Genomic DNA, 20,449 nt, shown 5'->3' on the forward strand with positions numbered 1-20,449 from the left:
TTTGTATTCATTGTTAAAAAAAAGAGAGAGCGAGAGAAGACAGCGGCGGAAGGGCTCCAGCTGTAGTCGTGTGTGTATATATCTAGGATTGCATTTTGAAGGGTGCGCGCGTTTCTGCTGTTTTCTGTCGGTATGTTTTATTGATAAGTTGCGAGCATATTGATAAACTTAATTGGGGGAAGCAACACGGAAGTATTTTAGTGGTATCTTCCGAATTTTGATAAACACACGTGAAACTACCTAACGCGCCCCCGCCCCACTCTCGTTTAAAGGCAGAAAGTGGATTGTCAGGTGTTTGTGGCTTCCCCAGGTGATATGATAAAACCTGGTTTTATTGCTGCAGAGGCGTTGCAAATGGGGGCCAAAAAAAGAAATTTGAAGTCCTGCAAGGCTGAGAAGTGAAGAAGCTTTGGAGAGCATGTGTTAATTGTGAGAGTTTGTCTTCTGCAGTAGGATAAATTCATTTTAACTGGCTTTAACCAAAAATACTATGGTAGTTCTGATTAATACTAAAATGGTCTTTTGATTGATTAGCCAGACTAGATATGGTGCTTTGTGATGTGTGCACGTGATAATTGTATGGTGGTTTGGTCTGTTCTTCACAGCCTTTTGCTTCCCACAGTGGTGTTTGATATGGATGGATTATTTCTTAAAAGAAGAGCACAGCAACCTCTTTCAAAGAAATAAAATTATTGTGGTGGCTCATAAAATCCAGCACACAGAAATAGTATGTGTCGAAACTCTGAAGAAATATCCTGTTGGTGGTGGGAAACAAATTAGGCCTACATTTATTTTAAAGTTGCGAAATTGCAAAGGCAATTTTGTTTTAGGCTTGGTTCAAGTAACCTCATTTTATTCATCTTTCCTTATGTCCTCATGAGCACGAATAGATTAAAAGCAAGGGTAGGTGCCAATGGTTATTAATCCAGACATAATGCTTATGGAAACACCCATTGATTGATGCCTCACTGTTAAAATTAATCTGGTGACCAAGCATGTGTTTCTGTTTCTCCTCTTCTCCCTCCCCCAAGTTGTCCCTTCTGCATGAACTTGGCCATTTCCGTTTCCAGTGTCTGTCAAATTAAAGTTGCTTACCTAACCCACCTGGTGAAGGGGTGAATGTGATAATCTTACTGCATGCTAAATGCTGTTCTTTCTCATGCTAATGTTCAGACTATGAGTACCCTTGCTAGTATAGCTAAAATGTCACCGCCCCAACATAAGAGAGCAGTAGCTGCTGGCTCAGAAAAACCATGAAGCTTGCAAAAATACCAAAAAAAATTGAACCCCACCCCCCCAAGAAAAAGCCCAATGAGAATTCAGCAAGCTCAATGGCCCTAGAATGCTGACGTAACTGTTTGCTAGATGTGTGTGTAAAATCGAAAAGTAGGGTGGGGAGAGGAATGGAACAGGGCAGACATAACTGATGTTGTGCTCTCCAGATGTTGTGGAGTTCAACATCTCTTGGTCAATATGGCCAGTTAGATCTGATGGGTAACCTCTGTAGAGGGTATTGGCTTCCTCTGGAATGGAGTATGCTGAACAAGAGCACTCCACAGTTTTATTGCATGTCTGACTTGTCCTGTATAATTTTAAAATGAGGCTTCCAGAATTGTAGAGTTGGAAGGGACCCTGAGGATCATCTAGTCCAACCCCCTGCAATGCAGGAATATGCAACTGTCCCATATGGGGATCGAACCTGCAACCTTGGCGTTGTCAGCACCTCACTGTAACCAGCTGAGCTACATGACCCAATAGTCTTACCCTCACGACAGCCCTGTGAAGTAGGTGAGGCTGAATGATAATGACTGTCTGCGTGAGCTTCATGGTTTGAGCAGGGATCTGAGCTGCTGTCTCCCCACTTCTTATCACTAACTATTACGCCACACTGCCCCACATATGGGACGGGTCTGTTTTTGGCCTGCAGACTTTGATGCTCTTTGAAGATTCCTCCTTCTCCTCTGATGTTCTTGGAGCACGAGACACTTCCTGCTGGTTGGTGCCAATGAGCACCAGGCTATACAGAACATTTTCTCTTTGATAAGGCTGGAGGAAACGGGGGGGGGGGGGTGTACTGATGTATTGTGTCTTATGTCTTATGATCCTTTCGTTGCAGCTGTTTCCCCACCCCTACCCTGAAGCTAGTTCCCTAAAACTGCATGCCTGGGGGAATCTTCCCTTCCCTGCATGGACCATGTCAGAAATGTCAGAGAGCACTCTGTGTGAGAAATTCGAGGCCAATGTATTTGCCAAGACCCGGTGCCAGAACTGCTTTCGAACTCTCACTGCTCACAAGCGTGGTAACCAGGTGAGCTTATATTTGACCTTGGTTATTGTGGGCAGAGGGGGAGAGTATCCTCTATTGCATGTTTTTTGGGGGGGGGCTGTTCCCAAGGAAATGTAGGAAGCAGAACATTCCATGGCGAAGTAATGTTAAGAGGCAATATTCCTAAACGATCAGTTGTATAAGGCTTTCCAAGATTTATGATCTGTATAAGATGCACTGCTTTGCCGTCTGTTGATAAAGAATCATAGAATTGTAGAGTTGGGAGAGATCCCAAAGGTGATCTCGCCCAGCCCCCTGCAATGCAGAAATCCTATCCACAACCATCCCTGGGTGGCCTCAAAGCGCCAACTTTTTTTTTGTTAACAGCCAGATGCACTGACCCATTGACTTGTTGGGCATCATAGGAAGCTGCCTTATACTGCATCAAAGCAGTAGCCCACCCCAAAAGCCCTACCTGGAGATGCCAGGAATTGAACCTGGGACCTTGTACATGTAAAGCAGACGCTCTGCCCTTGAGAGTAGGCCTTCTCCTACCATGAACAGGGCCTTTTTGGTTGTGGCTCCACCTGTTTAGAATATCTTTCCTTGGGAAATAGGAATGGGACCCATAACTGCTGTCTTGAAGAGAACGTCAGAGACATTTTCATTCCAGTCTGTGTTCAGTTAGTTTCAATGTGCTGTGCTTTGAAATGTTTCTTGCTGCTGTTTCTAACTTAGTAGGCTCTTTGGTGCACGTAATTGTGGTGGTTATGCTGCATGCCTTAATCTTTTCTCTTTCCTTTTTTTTTTGGTAAAATTGCCCAGTGAGGACAATGAGGCCTGAAAAGCAGTCGATAGATCTCTTTAATAAATAACTTTAAACCTTCCCCAAAGTTGGCAATTTGACAGGTGACAGAGCATGACAATTGCCAGAGCAGCATGGCATGTGCATCATAGGGAGGGGTAAGTTTCTTTTAAAGGCTGGGAAAATAAGAAAATGGTGTGGCGTGAGTTTTCGGCAGAGCTGAGTGAATGGGACTGTAGCATAACTGTGAAATGATTTGGTAGCCAAGGACTGAGGCATGTGCAGGATCATATGAGAGGCTGGTGCCTTTAAATTTGCAGCAACACACAGAGATCACTGAGTATGACCATCGCTACAGCTTGGGTGTTCATAATATTTTCCTTAGATGTTAGCTCTTTCATGACGATTGCCCACGTGGTTTAGTGGTTTAATGTTTTGACTGTGATCTGGAGAACTGGGTTAATATCTCAGTCACGGACTCACAGGTTGTCTTGGAGTAAACTGCTGCCTTCCAGCCTCTGCTTGCCATCCTCTCTTCCAATTCCGGTCCTTTCATCATGGTTGTTCTAAGGCAGGGGTCAGCAACCTTTTTCAGCCATGGGCTGGTCCACCGTCCCTCAGACCATGTGGTGGGCTGGACTATATTTTTTTTTGGGGGGGGGAAATGAACAAATTCCTATGCCCCACAAATAACCCAGAGATGCATTTTAAATAAAAGGACACATTCTACTCATGTTAAAACACACTGAGTCCCGAACCATACGCGGGCCAGATTTAGAAGGCGATTGGGCCGCATTCGGCCCACGGGCCTTAGGCTGCCTACCCCTGTTCTAAGGGCAGCCTGGGGATGGAACTCTGCCTCCTCAATGGATCAGCCCCCCCCCTTCATTGTTTGGAATTGCTGCCTATGCTCACGCTTGGTCTCTTCCCAGATTCATCACATCAGTTTCTCTCAACATAGAAAGCCAGCTCATGCAGAGTTGAGACGGGTTGCTCCATCTAGCTGAGGACTGTCTGCCCTTTCTGGCAGCAGCTCTTCAGACAGGGGTCTTGGAGAGGCCAGGGATTGAACCTGCAACCTTCTACATGCAAATCAGACGCTCTGCCACTGAGCTATAGCCCTTCCCACATCCTCATTGTAATTCCTTTGGCTTTAATGTATCTGCAGGCTGTAATCAAGGCTGGACCCAGAAAGTGAGGAGCACCAAACTTCCAACATTGGGGTTCTTATACCTTTAAGAGCTGGGTAGAAGAGGGAATGTTGGTAAATTCCGCTTTTTCTTCCCCTTGCCCTGTTGCGATGTGCCGAGCTCCACCTGCTGAAATGTCCTTTTTCTGCGGCTGTCGCAGTGTCAAAAGGCTGAGCATCCCTGCCACAGAGCAGGAAATGGATCTGGCCTTTGCCCAGCTCATCCATTTTCATATCTTAGAGCAACTTTTGGGGGGAGGGGGGCAGTGTCGGGAACTGGCTCTGTAATCCGAGCAGCTATTGGAGGGAAGCAGGGGCTTCCCCTGCTGACAAGCAGCAAGAGAGGAAAGGCATTTGAGTGCTGTTTGTGAATGTGGACTTTGAATGAGACCACAGAGGCTGCTAGATTATGTGTTAATGAGATACTAAGGGTTCCGACAAGAGGTGTAAAAGGCTGCAAATGAAGTCTCAATGGCTGCTGGGCAGTGTAGTTAGTGGTCTCCTTGTTTTAATGGAGATGGGCTCTGTATTTTTAACAACTGTGGGGCAGGGAGTAGTTCAGCAGGAAAAACTTCCCCAGTATTGTTTGATAAACACACTTATCAATGGGCTTGGTGCTTTAAGAGGCTGTTCTTCAAGGAGCTTGCAAGCCTGAAATGCAGCGGTCAGGATGGCTCGTCTGATTTACCTTTAATTTGAGTCAGACTATTGTTCCCTTCAGCTCAGTATTATCTATTTACTGACTGGCAGCCCTTTCCCAGCTGCACCTGAAGATGCCAGTGGTTGAATCTGGCCATGCTTTCCCATGGGTACAAAAAATGCAATGCTCATTGGTTGAAGAAACTATAGATCATGCATCTCCTGCCTACATTTGACCTTGCCTAGTAGATAGGCATTCCAGCATTTAAAAACAAATAAATTCAGGAACTGATCTCTTGCAACGAATAAAGGAGTATGGATGCCACAGCATTAACACTCACCAATTGTTTATGCTCAAAATGAGCAGAGGAGAAGCTGCTACAAATTTAGGGGTCACCTGCAGTGCTTTAAATGATTGACTTTCCTAAGTTTCTCAGGTCTAACACTGGCTCTTCTGTGCTAAATTGCCACACTAGGAGTCCACACCTAGGAAAAGTGGATCAGGTGTGATATTTCTAACAGTGGAGTGTCAAGCCCCCACTTTTTAATCTTCCTTACAGTTTTAAGAGGAAGCCTGAACTGGTCGTGGTCAAAGTTATACCCCTTTCCTCTGCTCAGGAAAGTACCGAAGCTACTTCTACACTATAAACATTGATCTGGCTTGAAACCTGCGTTCCTGTCTTGGTTTCAGCAAGAAATTCATAGACTCCATTCTAAAAGCTCCTGAATCTCCCCGCAGAACGACATTTCACAGGTGTGGATAATGGGGAGAGAGAGGCACCTGAATTCCTTCACTCCACTTTAGAAATAACTGCAACCTGTGAATCTCACTTCACTTTGGCAAGTCATGCTTTTGCTTCTACTGCCCAGAGTTTATAAGTTCCTTCCAGGATCGGGGTGGGGAGCCTGTGGTTCCGCAGATGTTTCTGAACTCCAGCTCCCACCAGCCCTAGACAGCATGGCCAGGGGTTAGGAATGACAGGAGGGTAATCCAGCAGGATGTGGAGCTCTGCACCTTCCCTGTCCCTGCTCTGGGATAGAGATGCCAACCTGACAAGGGACTGTTTAGCAAGTGTTGGTCTTTAACTGCGGCCCTGGATTAAAAGGCCAGGCAGCCTGAGTCACCTGTCAGCTCCTGGCCCATTCGCTGGCTGGCCAGGTGTAAACTCCATCCCTCCCTATGGGGTGCCAGCTGGTGTCCTGTTAACAAAGGGTTTCGTGTTGTTCATTGTTTGCTGCGCTGGATCAGCCTCGGATTATGAAATAGTAATGAGGTTCCCTCTCTCCCCAGTCCCGGCCCTCTAGAATTTCCTCCTGGCTCGCCTGCGATCTGCTCAGAGCCATCCCTACTCAACTCCCCCCCCCCCCCCCAACTTGATCAGGACAATGGAGGGGAAGTGGTGCTGACAACCAGCCTGCTAGGGACCCTCCCTTTTGGAGATCATAACCTGCTAAGGTAACTGGGCTGGGGTGAAGGCGGGGTGGGTGGGATGAATCTCCAGCTGGCTAGGGCAGCGAGGAAGCTCTTAAAGGGACAGGCGCGCTTGAAATCAAACTGGATCTGAGCAGGGAAGGACCTGCTGTTTGTCTTTGCTTCTGGAGCCTTGTGAAATCCCCTCTCCCAAGCACTGGAGGTCAAGCAATAAGGAGTGCTTCCTATGTTGCTGAGCCCTCCTGTGCTTCCGGGGCGCTTCCCTGCCTTGCTTGTGGGGCTGAGTAGGAGGGATGGAGTGGAGACTTCCTGAACCATAGGATTGGGTGGTGATCTAGCTCAACCTCCTGCACAGGGCAGGAAGATTTTCTATATCTCTGCCCCATTAGCCTGTGACATCTAGGTGACCTGGTGCCATGCCTAAAGAAACAAGGCAGGCTCCTTGGCTTTGGAGATGCTGCAGGCACCTTTTTAGAGCAGGGCTCCATGAGAGGATGGTTGTCAAGAGAGGAGTGCTCTGTTTACGTTTGTGACAGCGCAAGGCAAGCGTTGCTCATCCAGTCTACACCTTCCAGTTAATGTAGCGCAGGAGGCGGCATGCCCTTTGCCGGCTATTGATTGCCACGGTTGATCAATTGGGAGAACGGCGTTTGGCGTATGCTATTTATATTTTTGGTTTGCAAGCTTTTTGGTCCAGGCCTTGGTTGAGCCTTAACACAAAGAATACTTCATCTTAACAAATGACTTTCAGACTTTCAGTCGCTAAGCATGCTAGAGTATGAGAATGTTTTCTCTCTCTTTAGGAACCCGTAACTTGCTCTTTGAACCACTGTCCTCAGAGCGAATTATAGCTGCAAACCAAAGGCCTGGATCTCATAAGTTGCCTTAAGCAAGTTCACAAAAGCAAAGTTTGCCCATCCCTCCCTTCCCTGAAAGCATCTGTGACCCCCTCAAAAAAAGGCTCTCTGGAGGACCAGGACCCCCTCCAGAACAATGGGGCATGGGGAGCTGTACTGGAAGGAAGTGATGGAGTTTTCCTTCCTTAAATTAAAGTTAATTTAAGATCCAAGACTAATCTGGGTTGATTCTCTCTCTCTCCCACCCCCCACCCGCAAGGTGTTGCTAGGCACTTAAAGGACTCAGAGCACAGGCCTGTGGTCCAAATTTACAAAAAAAAAAAAAAAGCCAGTGCTAATTTATATGTATAGATTGCTGTGGAAAATTTGGGTGGCTGGGCTGGGTTCTCACCAGATGTGCTTTGCAATGGAGCCAGATGCTGTTAAAAGTTTTAAAAGAGGGGGGAATTAACTTTTTATTGTCATTTTATAGTTGTCTTACATAACCACAATCAGCAAAACCAAAAAGCTGCAACTATTCGCTCTGCAGAAACCTTCACTGTTGTGATAAAAGCAATTCCCACACAATAATAGCAGACATTTCTATAAATAGGAATATATATGTTTGCGTGTGTCTGTATATCTATGTGAAATTTGGTTGTCATAAAATCCATATGTTGGTTTAAACCCTAGGGACTGGTCTTCAACTTTCTGGTGTTCCTGTAAAGACAATAAAGTTCCTGCAGTCTCCGGCAAAAGTGGTCCTAAAGTTATATTCCTGTTGCCAGTCGTAACTTTTGCGTTAGCTTTTCAGTGTTAGGAGTTCCAGGTTCTGCTGTGAAAGAGGCAGGATGTGCTTCCCCACCCCATCAATGCTTTTCTGCAGCTGCTCCCTGCACCCCATATATCATTGGTCAGGAAGTTCTTCCTGATTTTCTCAAGAAAACCTTGTGGTGCCGGGTACAGGAGTCTGCTGGAGTTTGGAGGAGACAGACCATTCCTTCTGTGAACTCCCTTGTTCTCACTTAGGACCCAAGCCAATGATTACAAAATACAATAATAAATTTTTGCAACAATGTGAAGCAAAATAGCCTTTTCAGCTAGGGATTTTTTTTTGGGGGGGTGCCTTTTGTTTTTTAGTCCAAACTTTGTGGACAAACGTCTGGGGGTTGTGGGGGGGGGGCAGAGACAAAAGTGGGCATAGCAATGAATGTTGAATGCAACTTGTACCTTTGTGTGGCTGGGATGTACAAAAGGCAGAGGGCGATATCTGGCTCTTGGTCATGTGGTTCCCCAGACCTCTTTTCAAACTCTAGATCCCAGAAACTATAGTCCAAAAGATTAAACAGAAATTGTCGCTGTCAGGGCTGGATTTAGGTTTGATGAGGCCCTAAGCTACTGAAGGTAACGGGGCCCTTTATATGTCCAGCTGCCCTTTGTCAAAAACAAATTGTCGCTGTTTTTTGTGTTGAATATATGGTAATTGATGGACGTAACAGGTATCTACTGTAAAGCCATTTGCACATGTTGCAATGCAACCAGTCCATGCAGAATGTAGGCACCCTATATATAGAAATGAGCAAACTAGTGATATTTTAGGGAGCAGGCTAGCAGGCGGGGCCCATTACTTACATCACAGGAGCCTACACAACACAAAACACTGTTGCTGTATGTAAGTTTTATTTTATTTGTTTTTAATCTTATGTTTTGGAAATGTACATCCAGTTTTTTTTCTTTAATTTTTTTGGGGGACCCCCAAGAGAATGGGGCCCTAAAGTATAGCTTGTTTAGCTTATACATAAATCCAGCACAGACCACTGTTTTAAAAGGGCTAATAGATGAACCCATCCAAATATGCCAGGAGGGAGTGCCACAGTTGAGGAGCCACCCTCAAGAAGGCTGTGCTGTATTCGAATTTGATCTTTCTGTTTATCTTGGGAAATTGCACAATGGGCTTGGGTTAGAGTGAAATTCCCAAGAACCAAGGATCAGATTCTTAAAAAAAAAAGTCCTGTTGCCTAAATAAGGGGAGGATAAAAACAAAAAGAGGATCCACCTATTACTTTCCTATAGAAGCGGTACACAGTGTCTCAAAGGGCTTTTTTATGTAAAGGACACTGCAGTCTTTAAAGCTTACACAGAACTCTTCATCAAGCAGACTGAGAAGGCAACTGGGGGTGTCTGTGTGTGGAATGTGGCAACTTTCTTTATTGCTCTCTGCTGTGCAAGGAAGGCATTTTCTGTGCCCTGAAGAGTGCAGAGGGAGGACCGTGGTGCCCCTGAAATATCTCCCACTGACTCCCATTTCTTTCTGACAGGAATTGAAGGAACACGCGGCGAAAACTCCCAACTGCCTCGACGGTGACAATGTGACCAGTCCCTGTGACCCCTTGTGCATTTTAGTGCCCCAGTGTGAACTCTATGTCTGTGTGGGCTCTGAGGACAAAGAGGAGACGTAAGTTTTCTGATTGTGCCGGGGTGTGTGGGAGACACCCCCCCTCACGGTGATTCCTGTTGGTGACTGGGCAGGAATATGAGTGATTAGGGAGGTATCCTAGGCCCAGATGCTTAAGGGCCTTGTAGATTAATAGAGGAACCTTGAACCTGGCTTGGTAGTGCATGCGCAGCTAGCACAAACTTTTTAGAGCATAGGAGCTGTGTTGTCGGACTCCAACTCCCATCAGCCCCAACCAGCGTTGGCAGGTGGTAAGGAATGTGGGGAAAGGTGGTCCAGCAATTTCTGAGGAAGCCCCAGGTTCAAATTGTCTGCTGGTGCGACAATAAGGCTGCTGCTGAGGCCCTCCTTTGCTCTAAGCGTTGGCTGCCTTTACACTGGCAGTGCTCGGCCATCTTGAGCAACTTTCTGCCATGGGCCCAGTGCTTGGCTTTAGCCCTCACCTGCTGGGAGGTTGTCGACCATTTGTGTGTGTTTTTGCCCCCCCTACAGCTGGCAGGAAAGCTTGGAGTACACCCAGCTGAGCTGCAGAGCTGAGGAAGAACCCACAGAAGTTAGTACCTGCCCCAGCACCAGCACCGTCCTTGATGCAGAAGCGGATGTTGTTGACACAGATGCCCGTGCCACGCTCGAGGTGAGATGGAAGTGTGTGTATGTGTACACCTCACTTGGCAGCCTCATGTTCCCTTTGTAATATTCCTTATTTCCGAGCCTCTTTAGATCCCTGCTGAGGCACCACTGCATGGCTGCTCACCAAGCAAAGGGAGGCAGAGCAGATCCTTATACATTGCCTTGAAGTTTAAGGTCACCTTCACACCATGCATTTCAAGCACAGGGCTGCCTCCCGGATAGCTCAGTTGGTAGAGCACGAGACTCTTAACCTCAGGGCCATGGGTTCGAGCCCCACATTGGGCAAACGATTCCTGCATTGCAGGGGGTTGAACTAGGTGACCCTTGTGGTCCTTTCCAACTCTGCAGTTCTCTGATTCCCTAAAATAAAAGTCCTGGGAACTGTAGTTTAAGGGAACTGTAGCTTTGTGAGGAGTAAACTACAGTTTCTGAGACACTTTGGGGGAAGCCACGTGCTCTATATGTACAGTAACTTGGGGAACCTCAGATTCAGACTTGCGCCCAAGATCAACAGAGCCAGTGCATATTGCGCATGCATTGTCACATCATCAGGAGGAGGCCAAGTGCGGAGCCCAGTGTGGCGCTGCTTCAGTGGCCAGCAGCTTCTTCTCTTTCGCTCTCAGGAGGAGCCGGCCACTGAAGCCACAGCGCACTTGGCCTCCTTTGCCTCCTCAACATTGAGAGGGCCTGGCTCCCACCCCACAGATACGGGAAAGAGGGGCGGCAAAAACACTTTGGCCCTATAGAGTTGGCACCAGTGCTCAGACTGTATGCCAAATGTGGCCCTCTTGGCCCCAAATCTGGCCCTCAGAGCTTTCTGCAGGCCACCCCCCTCACTGGCCCCACTTCACACCTTCCTTGAGTGTTTTGGCTCAGCTGGAATGTGCCCTTGGGCTCTGATATGGCACCCTGCATGCCTGAATGGAGGGTCAAAACCAGCCTACTGTACAAAGGTGAAATTTGCATGGGTTGCTTTGCCTACTACTTGCTTCATGGCCTGCCTACCAGTGGCATATGGCCCCCAGATGTTTGCCTAGGTGGGAATGTGGCCCTCAGTTTGAAAAAAGAGCCCCCCCCCATTCCCAACTTAAAGTATCTGGGGCCCTTCTACTGGGGACCTGATGTTTGGTATCTCTGACACACAAGGCTTTCCTGCTGACAGGCAGAGGCAGCAGGGCAGTGTAGGAAACAGCCTCTCTTTTTCTGTGTGTTCCCTGCCTCCCCCTTACATAGGACTGGGAAATGACCAGGCTGCTTGAGAGCATTTTGGAGCCTGACAAAGACAGCACAATGTACTATGCAGGCCAGAAGCAAGAGGCACGACCCGAAAAACTGCATGCTGATAGATCCAGATGGGCGGACCCAGCATCCTCTGGGAGAACAGAGTCCTGGAATTGCCCAAAAGCAGGTATGTGTCACCCCCCTCCTCGGTCTTCTGACCTCTCCCCACCTCCTGCCAGCACAGATCTTTCCATAGATCTTGTTTCTTCCGAGGGTGGGAACACACCATCCCAAAGGAAAGAACTGTAACTGCAGCGTTGCACTAGGAACCCAAATCCTGTGCCTGGATTTAATAAACAGGAATACATTTGCATAATCAGTTCTCCCACTGATTAGGATCGCAAGCAACTTTTAGCGGGGTTCTGAGATGGCAAAGGGCAAAATGTGCTGAATCAAGCGTCCTGTCCCTGCAAGGATTTCCACTTGTTTGATGGGACTTCCCGCCCCACCCACCTCCCCATGCCCCCTAAATCTGTTATGGGGTTCCCCCAGCCTTTTGGGGCAGATTTGGCATGCAGTGGGGAGAAGAGCAAAAGTCCCATTGCACAATCAGAAATCCTTGTCTGATGAGACGTGCTACTTGGATCCCTCCCTTTGTTCCTTGACCAGGAGGGCTATTAACCATGGGGAGCTTTTACATTGAAAAGTGAATCTGGAAATGCCAGAAACTGGATTCTGCCCACAGTACAATAACCTAATGGAAGGGTGTAGTTTATAATAGTTATCACCTGACCTGGGACCTGCTGGTGAAGTGCTTATAATAAATGTAGATGTCATCATCTTTATAATGCACACGTACCCCTAGTGTGGTTGAGGACATGGCCGTCTGGATATTCCAAAAGGGGCGAGCTTAGGGGACCAGCCATTTCATTATGCAACAGGACAGGGATGGAGAACCTGCAGTCCTCTTGGTTAGGGGATGGATATTAGCTCTGATGGGGGACATGTCATGCTCCTTCTGGGGCAGTTTGTCCTCTTTTCGTCCCCACCCTGCACTCGGCTCTCACCTATGGCTCCTAGATGCTGTCAGCATACGACAGTGACCACGCCCCAGGAAACGGCTTTGACTGGCCGGCTAAAACAGGTGAGAGTAGCCGATGGGTTTCAAAGCCTCGGTGAATTAGGGGCTTCCCCTGCATGTGAGGATAGGCTCCGGCGGATTGTGTGGACGAGACCAATAGTGGGTTCAACAGACAAGAAGGTGGTTTCTGCACGTGCTGTAGAAGGAATTACCTGGGAAGGTAGCCCATGTAGGAGAGAGAAAACTCTGATCCTACACCTCCACTACCTTGCAGGATATCTTGGGAAAAGAAAAGCCTAAAGAGTAAACCCTACACAAATCCAGGGTGGAGTCCCTAAGGCAGTTGGATGGCGCCTTGTACGCCTCCTTCTGGCAACTTCTGCAGCCAAGCTGGTGCCAAATGTATTGCCCTGCTTTCCCTTGGACCACATCAGTGAAGCCGTCGAGAGGGTGTCTTGTAATCTGGGCAGCCCTGGACCTCCATACACACTGCCCAGGCTTGTGCCCCAGAAAGATCACTTCCGTGCTGCTAATACAGTAGTTTGATTTCACCCCCGGGGGCGCACGCCATTGTCTCTTGAGACAGACGGATGCCAACAACAGCTCGCATCAACCCTGACCATCAACCATGCTGGCTGGAGCTGATGATTATTGGAGTCCCACAGCTTCCCTTTCTATGGCTCCTGTGCTGCCCACTTCTGGGCAAAAATAAGTCTCTTCTGTTTGGAGAGGCAACTGGGTGTCCTGAGCTAATACCCATTTCCATTTGGCACATCAAGTTCACTGCTGGTTTGTGCTGTTTTCCTGCCTGTGCACACACTTTGAGCATGGGAGGAATTGCTGCAAGATCTTTCTCCCCCTCCCAGTTTCCAGAGCCGTGAGCCAGGACCAGGGGGACGGCAGGAGGAAGCATCAAGCCGAGAGCGGCTATTTCTCTCTGGAGCGACGCAAGTCCGAGCCGAGCCGGGCCCCTTCCCCTCCCCGTGCTGGCCGTGGGGCTTTGCCTGCCCGTGGCGATGCCTCTGGCCCTGGCAGGTGGCCTGCTTCCTCCATCAGCTCCGCTGACTCGGACCAGAGCTGGCGCACGAGCGGCAGCAGCGAGGGTCGCCACGGCCTGATGAAGCAGGAGTACAGCATGCTGGCCGACCTGCCCAAGGTGAAGCGGCTGGACCACCGGCAAGCTTTCGAAAAAGAGCGCAGCCGCACCAGAAGTCCTGGCCGGGTGGAGGTGGAACGGATCTTTGGCCACGAGCGCAGGTGAGGAAATGGGGCAGCCCTGGGAGATTTGCGTCTTGTCTTTTTGTGTGGAGCTGGTCTCCTGAAACAAGCACCACTGCCCTGGCAGTAGGGGTAAGGCAGAGTCAGTGTGCCAGCAGAACCAATCCAGTTTTTTCAGAAGGACACCTGCACATCTCTGACCTGGCTGCCACCCTGACATACCCAGCAATGGGGCGAGTTCCTGTTCCTCTGTCCCAGCTCCTGCCAGCCTAGCAGTTCGAAAGCATGCTAGTGCAAGTAGATAAATAGGTACCACTGTGTTGGGAAGCTAAATGGCATTTCCGTGCACTCTGGTTTCCATCACAGTGTTCCGTTGCACCAGAAGCGTTTTAGTCATGCTGACCACGTGACATGGAAACCTGTATGTGGACAAACGGAGGCTCCCTTGGCCTGTGAGATGAGTGCTGCGCCTTTGACTGGACTTAACCGTCCAGGGGTCCTTTACCTTTACTTTTTTTTTTTTACCCAGCTAAGCCTCAACAATGCCAGTGTGGGGAAGGTAACGCCGCCCTCCAAGATCCAATAACTGGGGCCCAAAGTCCCTTGTCATGTGTTTGGAGGTGATTTTTTGAAGGCCAGCTGTTAATTCAGCACCTCGTAACTATCTGTTCTCCCCACTGCAACCTTTCCCCCTTTTCTGATGTTTAGGAAGTCGGAGACGCTGGGGGCATTCCAAGCCCTGGAAGAGGGACTCTTGGATCGACTGGATAGTAAGACCCTGAAGCTGGCAAAGGAAGGGCGATTAGTCAGGAGGCAATCAAGCCCCAGTCTGCGCAGAGATGTGAGTGGCTAATCCACAGTGAGGAAAGGCAGTGGGGTGCTGAGGGGGAGTAAAATGGGACCTGCTGAAACTGTATTCTCTCTTGGCATTTGTTTTCCTCATTTTGTCTCCATGTATTTACAACAGTCCTCCTCAAAGGGCAAAGCTCTTGCTTTCCAATCTTTACTCAAAAGCAGGCATCCCCAACCCTCGGCCCTCCAGATGTTTTGGACTACAATTCCCATCATCCCTGACCACTGGTCCTGTTAGCTAAGGATCATGGGAGTTGTAGGCTAAAACATCTGGAGGGCTGCAGGTTGGGGATGCCTGCTCAAGAGAATGAGGCTGTTCAGGTCCGCCCAGGGTACCGTCTTAACAGAAGACTGCACCACCTCAGAAGGTGCACTGGTTTGAGAGTGGACTACCTTGTTGCATTGTGCCTCCTTTGCTGCCCCCTCCTGGCACACAATTAACCAGCTTCCCTTTCCCTCAACTGGCAGCCTCTGGCCGCACCAGATCCTCAAAGCCAGTATTGGGGAATCTGGGGGTCAGCCAGATGTTTTTGGGCTCCACCCTCCCGCATCAGAGATCACAGAATTATAGAGTTGGAAGGGACCTCAAGGGTCATCTAGTGCAGGAATCCTACCCACAGCCGTCCCTGGGTAGGCTCAAACCACCAACCTTCTAGCTAACAGCCAGCCACACTGACCCATTGCACCACTGGGAGACATCATCAGTGACCATGGGCTCATGTTGGCCAGAGCTGATGGGAAGCTGAGGTCCAGCCATTTCTGGAAGGTTGCCGGTTCTCCATCTCTACTCAAAGCCGCTTGAACTGGTTCTGCTCCCTCCTAGCACTACTAGTATGTGTCTCTGTGTGTTTGTGGACCATTTTTGACATGCATTGCCAGCCAAGCCGAAAATCAGAATGGCTGAGCTTCGAAGCTTCTGCCTCAAGCCTTTCTTGCATCCTTAGAATGAGGAAGGGATCACCACGCCGCTGTTTAGATGTTCCCCACCCAGTTCTGCCGTATCGGCATTGGAAGGAAATCTGGCCACTCCTTGCGTTTGCCAAAGGGTCACAGCTGGGTGACCAAAATTGCTGCAGACTGCTTGTACTTCCCTGCCACTTTTTGCTATTTGTGTCTTCCAGTGCCACAGTCCCAGTTTCTGTGGGGTTCCCCTCCCCCTTTGTGGTGCTACGCATGCACATGTACGCATAGTCTTTTAAAATACTAGCACTATACATAAATGGGAAGTAGCGCAGCCGTTCAGTTTGTACAGTCATACCTTGGATCTCAAACACCTTGGCTCCCGAACAAATTGGCTCCTGAACGATCGAAACCCGGAAGTGAGTTTTCCGGTTTTTGAATGATTTTCGGAAGCCGAACATCCGGCGCGGCTTCTGCGGCTTCCGATTGGCTGCAGGAGCTTCAGAAGCCACGCTTTTGTTTCCGAATGTTTTGGAAGTCAAACAGACTTTTGGAACAGATTCCATTTGACTTCCAAGGTACGACTGTATTTCTACCTAGTGATCCTTTAAAAATGGGAAAGATGACGAAGGGGTACAGAGCACAAGTGATATGCCTGGGATCAGAAGTCATCAGCTGGGGACAGCCTGTTGGACAAGTTAGTCCAATGCTGACCAGTTTGGCCTGTGCCATGTTTGCTTTTTGTGGATTATCAACACATTCTGCATGTTTTGCAATTCTTTATGAGTGTCAAGTCCAGCATCCTCACTGAATTGGCTCTCTTTATGGCAAGTAAACAAACACCCTAATTCCTAGCCTCTGCTGCTACGAAGAAGGCTTGTGTTGCCAACGGCTAGTGAAATTTCTGAGGCTGTAAAGAAGAGGCTGAGTGATGTTTATTTAAGATCATTTCTATGAGGCTTATTGTATAAAATACCTCAAGTGGTTTAGAGCAAACCAAAAGACCACAAATATTACAAAAAACATGCAATAAAAGCATCGGTACAAACTACCAAGGACAGCAATTTTAAAAAGTACAGAAATGCAGTCAAACCTTGTAACATCCAGAAGACAGTTTTAACAACTGGGGAAAGCTTGTGGGTAAGAAGGCAGGTCTTCAAAAGATGCCTAAAGCAACTCGTGGTCAGTAATGATAGAGGTGGCAGCATAGCTATGTAGCGTTAACCTCTGGCAGCTGTTTGGATCCAAAGAAGGCCAAGCATCCTGAACTTTGGGGGCATCTCCAGGAAGCTGGTCTTAAAGTGGCTTGCATGGCTGCTTACACAACAAATTAATGCCAAAAATGGAACATAAATGACCAGTCTTGCTTAATTTCCCTAACATATACAGCAGGGGTAGAAAACCTTTCCCAGCCCAAGGGCTGAGTTTCCTTTTTCACATACCCAGGTTGCACACATGCATGCACACCTTGAGATGGCAGCTCCCAACTTTGATGCCTTCCTAGCCCCATTGAGAACCATTGGGAACAGCTGACGGATGGATGGAAACAGGAAGGAGCACTTTGATCTTCTATGAGGCTTCCCGAGTACTGGTAATAAGCTCCATCCCGCAGGCCAGTGCGAGTCCCAATTTGGCCCACAAGGATGTTTTCCCCAAACCACTCCCACCTGCCCCGCATCTGAAGTTTCATGTGACATCTGGTGTGAGGGGCCTGAGGATGGGGAGCTCAGTCACGCAGCCAATCCCTGCAGAACGCAGGCTTGGCATTACCACCCTTCAGCTAGTAGGTGGTGACTTCAAGCCTGCTGATCAGCAGCGCTTTGAAGCACTTTGTTAGAGCTCTTTGGAAACCCTACATAGTGCTTTGAAGTCCCAGCAATCATTGATGATGTTCTGACGTCAGGTGATTGACAGGTGAGTGGTCCTGCCCACCTCTCACTTTTGGCCTGTGGGGGACCACTGTCCAGATCAGGTTCCTCATCTGTGTACTGGGCAATTGGTGATACTTTTCTGCAGTCGATGATCACATTGGGCTTTATTTTCCAAGCACTGCCTGGATGCAAATGGCTCTGTTACTTGGTAACTTCTGTTACTTCAGGCATTGAAATAAAGGTAGGTCTAATGCTGCGTGGTGCTAGGCCGAAAGATCATGGTAGCCCAGGAAGGAGGTGGCGTTCGAGCCCAGTGGGTCTTGAACATAAGTAAGACTGACTCTCTCATGGTATGGGATGAAGTGATGCATTACAGATACACACACACACACACACACACACACACACTTTTCAGGTTTATGCATTTCACTGATATTACAATCATTTTGACATTTCAGAACTTGACTTCCTTCCCCCTCTTTCTGCGGTTCCTTAAATTTATTTTAAATATCTTCTGCAAATCCAAATTAACTTAATTTGCTCGTTTATTCATCCACTTTAAATATATACTCTTATTACAATAATCCTGCCAACATTCTTATCTGTTCAAAATTTATTTGTAAATATTCAATAAACCATTTCCATTCTTTTATATATAAAAAAGTTTGTTATCTTGATTTCTTATTCTTCCGGTAAGTTCTGCCATTTCTGCATATTCCATAAGTTTTTGTATCCATTCTTCCTTTGCTGAGACATCTATTTTTTTCCATTTTGGGGCGAGTAACATTCTTGCCGCTGTAGTAGCATACATGAATAAGTTTCTATACAGTTTAGGTAGTTCTGTCCCTATAATTCCCAAAAGAAGTGATGCGTTTTGGACACAGTTGAAACAGCAGCAGCTGATTTAATTTAGTCTGCTTCCTACACTGTCAGTCAGGGGAGACAGTTACTGAGCTGGAGAAAAAGATGGATGTGGTCCAAGGCAATTTTAATTCCCAACATACGACCAGAGGGTTAGCCTTTTGATATCACAAGGCTACTTATTTCCTTCTTCTTTTTCAGGTTAGCAAAAAACTTCCCTGGGAGCCAGAGCAGCCCAGCAGGAGCAGAGGAGGCCCCCAGCGCCTAGGGAGACCAGAGCAGCGCCCTGAGCGAAGCAGCAGGAGCCAAGGGGAGCCCGGTCGCTCTGGGAGCTCCCCTCAGCGCCTGGAGAGAGACAGCAGGAGCAGGGCCGTGTCTCCACACTTGGTGGTCCCTCAGCAGCCAGCAGAGCGGCGGAAATGGGCGGACCCTGTGCCCCATCCGAAAGGCGACAGGGACAGGGCACCTCTCCGCAGCCCCACGAGTCACGGGAAGCCAACGGGTGATGGGAGGAAAAGCCAACTGCAGCTCTCGCACAGCTCTGGGAAAAGCACGGAGACCAAGTGGAAAAGCTGCCTGGGCGCTGTGAGCACAGCCCACTCCAGAAGGAGCTTGGACAAGGGTCAAGCGAGGCAGCTGGAGAGGTACAAGGAGAGTGACCGGAAAGCGCGGGGCAAGCCTTTGCTCCCCTTTGACACGGGCGAGCACCCGAGGAAGGAGCCGAGAGACTACAGGGGAGCTGTGTGCGATTTCAGCCCGGGGAGGGCCATGGCAGGCCGAGGGCAGACCCTGAGTCCCCCGAGGCCCAGGGAAGATGGCCGTGGGGCTCAAGGAGAGGCCACGCGGTCTCTCGGCCCAGGGAGAGATGCAGGGATTGGTTTGAAAAACCGTGGGGAGGTTGGGGGTCTATTTAGTCCTGGGGGTAGCCAGAAAGAGACCAGGCGCTCTCTGAGCCCGGGGAGCTGCAGAGAAAGTGGCCGGCATAGCTCTGGGGAGGTCAGGCGGTCTCCCAGTCCTGGGCGGCTGGCAGAGAGTAGCCGCGCATATCCACAGCAAGCAAGGTGTTGCGCTGTGAGCAAGCAGCATGCAGAAGACAGTTGGAAAAGCCCAAGGGAGGCCTGCAGCAGGACCCTACGGACGAGTCTAGACACTGATTGGCCGGGCGAAGAAGAGCCGGTCAACCCTTTTGATCCCAGGAGACAGGACAACTGGGAAGATAGCAGCACATCCCTGTGCCTCGCCAGCCTGCCAGTGGCTGAGCTGAAGAGGGCTGGCCCAGGAGACCCCTCTTGCCCCGCAAGGCCGGAGGCTAGCCCAAAGAGCCATGAAGGGTCCTTGTGCCACGTGCATCCAATGCAGCTCTTGGAGAGAGACTGGATGAGCCACGGAGAATGTCCTCATTCAACAAAGCCTGGGCAGCAGCAGCAGCAATTGGAGGGTCACTGGAGAAATCAAGGGAATCCAATGGAACAGGTAGAGGATGAACATACGAATCGGGGAAGGTGTCCAAGTCATTTGAGGCCAGAAAGTCGGCCGGAGAGTGACCGCAGCAACAAAGAGAAGCTCTTGTATCAGGTAAGAAGGTGACCATATAGCACAGTGGTAGAACATCTGCTTAGCATTCAGAAGGTCACAGGTTCAATCCCCAGCATCTCCCTGGCATCAGTATGCTCATATATCAGCCGCCTTCAAATGTTAAATACTGCTTGAAAAGGGGAGCCCACCAACTCTTATACTTCTCCCATCCTTTAGTCAGGATTGCTTGTTCTTTGTCCTCTGGAGCAACAGAGACTAAATTTGTTGCGCCTAATATTCAAAACTGGGATCACGAAGGTTTCCTCATAATGGCATACAACAAATCAAGTTGCACAAGGAATGGAGTGTTTATCTGGTCTTTAATCAGTTTCTGTCCCACCTTTTGGTCCAAGGACACTTGAGGCTGCTAACAATATGGTAAAAACAGCATGAAAATTCATCAGCATTTTAGTGTAATTTTCTCCTAGTAGACACATATTTATATGCAGTTTTGACCCAATGTACATATTTTTGAAAGCGTTTCCCCCTAACATGATGCATTTGTATCTTATTTTCATGAATATCTTCATTTCCATGCACACCTCCCCCCAATGCATGCTCCTCTTGTGCAACATCTTTGGTGTTGCAAACCAGTGTTCCCCATTTTGCTCCAAAAGG

General features: G+C 48.6%; 1 protein-coding gene across 3 annotated transcripts in view; it reads left to right on the forward strand.

The window, feature by feature from the left end:
* Positions 1–32: 32 nt before the first annotated feature.
* Positions 33–20,449, forward strand: part of TRIOBP (TRIO and F-actin binding protein) — a 60,875-nt gene continuing 40,458 nt past the window's right edge. The window contains exons 1-8 of one of the 3 annotated variants that reach the window (XM_080971420.1): positions 33–70; positions 2,117–2,308; positions 9,486–9,622; positions 10,115–10,256; positions 11,486–11,660; positions 13,421–13,811; positions 14,481–14,613; positions 18,458–19,831. In XM_080971420.1, the coding sequence (XP_080827546.1) occupies positions 2,195–2,308; positions 9,486–9,622; positions 10,115–10,256; positions 11,486–11,660; positions 13,421–13,811; positions 14,481–14,613; positions 18,458–19,831 (2,466 nt within the window). In that variant the 5' untranslated portion in view covers positions 33–70; positions 2,117–2,194. Of the gene's footprint in view, positions 131–2,116; positions 2,309–9,485; positions 9,623–10,114; positions 10,257–11,485; positions 11,661–13,420; positions 13,812–14,480; positions 14,614–18,457; positions 19,832–20,449 lie in introns of all 3 variants that reach the window. The other 2 variants (XM_080971419.1, XM_080971421.1) reach the window with 2 other exon arrangements.

Source organism: Podarcis pityusensis (assembly GCF_964106645.2).
Source record: "Podarcis pityusensis genome assembly, chromosome: 10".
In the NCBI taxonomy this organism is placed as follows: Eukaryota; Metazoa; Chordata; class Lepidosauria; order Squamata; family Lacertidae; genus Podarcis; species Podarcis pityusensis.